General features: G+C 42.8%; 1 protein-coding gene across 3 annotated transcripts in view; it reads left to right on the top strand.

The window, feature by feature from the left end:
- The window catches only part of LOC119172191 (beta-mannosidase), a 236281-nt gene extending 234502 nt beyond the window's left edge, over nt 1–1779 (top strand). For all 3 annotated transcript variants that reach the window (XM_075893283.1, XM_037423218.2, XM_075893282.1), the window contains exon 18: nt 757–1779. In XM_075893283.1, coding sequence (XP_075749398.1) covers nt 757–1014 — 258 coding nt within the window. In that variant the 3' untranslated portion in view covers nt 1015–1779. The remainder of the gene's footprint in view (nt 1–756) is intronic.
- The last annotated feature ends 448 nt before the right edge of the window (nt 1780–2227 follow it).

The following is a 2227-nucleotide window of genomic DNA, read 5'->3' as shown; positions in this document are numbered from 1 at the left end:
TTCGGAGAAGCTCGGCATTTCACCATGAGCTCAAAGAGCTTCGTTCTTAAAACTAAAATTATCTTTCCTGAGTGTACTAAATATGCGATTTCATCTTCGACTTATTCTGATCAACTAAACATGGGACGAAAAAAAAACCATGAAAAGGCGCTTTTTGTCAGCTTTTTGTTGCGCCCAACGATCTTTGAACGTGAACTCGTATCAGCTAGCTTGTACTGCGTTTCATGTATCAGGGGCCACGTTGTGGAAGATATGCAAGGAGCTCGCCCAGCAAAATGTTGCAAGTATAGGAATCTAAGCACGTCTCCAGCTTATATTTCGTAGTTGTAAACGTGGCCTCCACGATTGACTCTGGCTTCGCGCTACCGGAACAGTGCGAAAGAAAAACGCACACTAAATTAAATGATCCAGGACAACCATTGACAACCAGATAACTAATGGCGTTTTTTATAGGGACAAAGCAACCTCATTGTCAAATTGAATCCAAGACGGAAGTAAATCATATTATGAGTGGTAAAAATAATGAACTATTTCATATGTGAACGCACCTAATTCAAGAAATCTTCGAGCCTCCATATTGTTGCCCCTGATTTATGGAATGAAGCGTAATTTCTGATTTCACTGCATACATTTTTAACACTATCGTTGTTTTGGTAATTCACATAGCTTCCTAAAAAGTTGAGCTATGTGAATTGAAAAGTTGAAGCTATGTGAATTGGAAGTATCCGGCCATGTTTTCTCTGCAAACATTTTCAGGTTATGCAGGTGAGTGGGCCTACGTCATCTACCTCGATGCCCGGCTTCAAGGTCTTCGATGTTCAACTTCAGGCCGACAACATCGCCTTGTTTGTGTGGCTAAACGCTCATCACGTTAGCGGCCACTTCTCCGACAACGGGTTCCTGTTGAAGGACCCGAGGACTACCGTGCAATTTTACACCCGCCAGAACGTGACCGCAGCTGAGATTGAAGAGGCTCTTACGGTCAACTCACTCAAGGACTACTCGAGCGTCTAACGCTAACCGAAAGATGTGAAGTGGGAGAGCGCATTTACTTAGCACAAATGCTGCAGCGCATGACGTACTTAACAGTTACGTTAAATCACGCCCGGAAGCTGCTACTCACCCAGTCGTGTGGAGTGTAAGTTATTGTTGTGGATAACCACTAAGGCGTATTGATAACGCGAAATTCGCGGGCATCTGCCTTTAAGCCTCATTATGGCGAAGTGTTATGACGACAAACGTTTTCTCAATCCCAACGACTTCACCAAATATTTCAGTGATGTTAAAAGGCTATTTCGAATCCGTGTTCTCTAGTTTCAAAATTTACTTCGCGTGGTCAGAGTCGTATTCTGGCAGCTGCAGCATGCCTGAGAGCGTAGTTAGCGTAATTAGGTTGCGTGTCTCTGTGGACGGCTTCCACAAGTGTTAATTCAGTTACCTTTGCTGGTAAAGAATAGTTAAGCCGTCAGTTGCGCCACGTTGTCTGGGAAAATTTTGACAACGCGCTGCGCAACATTATGGGTGGTCTGCAAGCTGCTTCAAGGCGAAAGAGCAAGTTATTTTTTCGGGAGATGATTGCGACAGGCTAGAGTTGTTCTCTATCGAGTGCTGTTCACCTGAAAGCGCACTCAAAGTGCTGTAAATTCTGGTTTTGTTAAAGTTCTTGTGAACGAGCACCACATTTTAGAGAAGCTTACAACTGTGCTAACCATTCTTTCTTAGAAAGTGTGAACAATGTTATCAATTTTATCACAATAAATAAAAGAACTTCATTACACATTTGCCTTGTTCTACACTAATTATAATTAGCAATTCGAAACTTTCACTACCTATAGGTGACGTGACTATACATTCAACATGGCAGCCGTTGAGATGGTCGCCCCGAAAGAGACGGCACCAAAAAGTACACTTTTGGCGAAGAGTGCCATTCTTCGCGCTTTGGTGGCCCTTGGATTCATGTTTTTCAGAATGTAGGGGAGTGCTAACATACTATATTAGGTAAGTAAATTCCGGGTAGCATATTGGAAAGATGAATATGCGCAAAATTGCTAATAAGGCCCACACGTACGCTCTTCACATTGCTGGATGTGTGTAATGGCACGCAACGCCGGGTGTCATGTCGGAAAAGTATTCTAATCAGTACAAGTTTCGCAGTATAATCAGAAGTATTTTCCAAGACGCACTTTATCTAAACTTTTGCTTGCATTGCATTCTGCGCGAAACTTGT

The sequence above is a fragment of the Rhipicephalus microplus genome, chromosome 4 (genome assembly GCF_043290135.1).
Source record: "Rhipicephalus microplus isolate Deutch F79 chromosome 4, USDA_Rmic, whole genome shotgun sequence".
In the NCBI taxonomy this organism is placed as follows: Eukaryota; Metazoa; Arthropoda; class Arachnida; order Ixodida; family Ixodidae; genus Rhipicephalus; species Rhipicephalus microplus.
The sequence above is the reverse complement of the archived record's forward strand: the minus strand, read 5'-3'. Positions and strand labels throughout refer to the sequence as shown.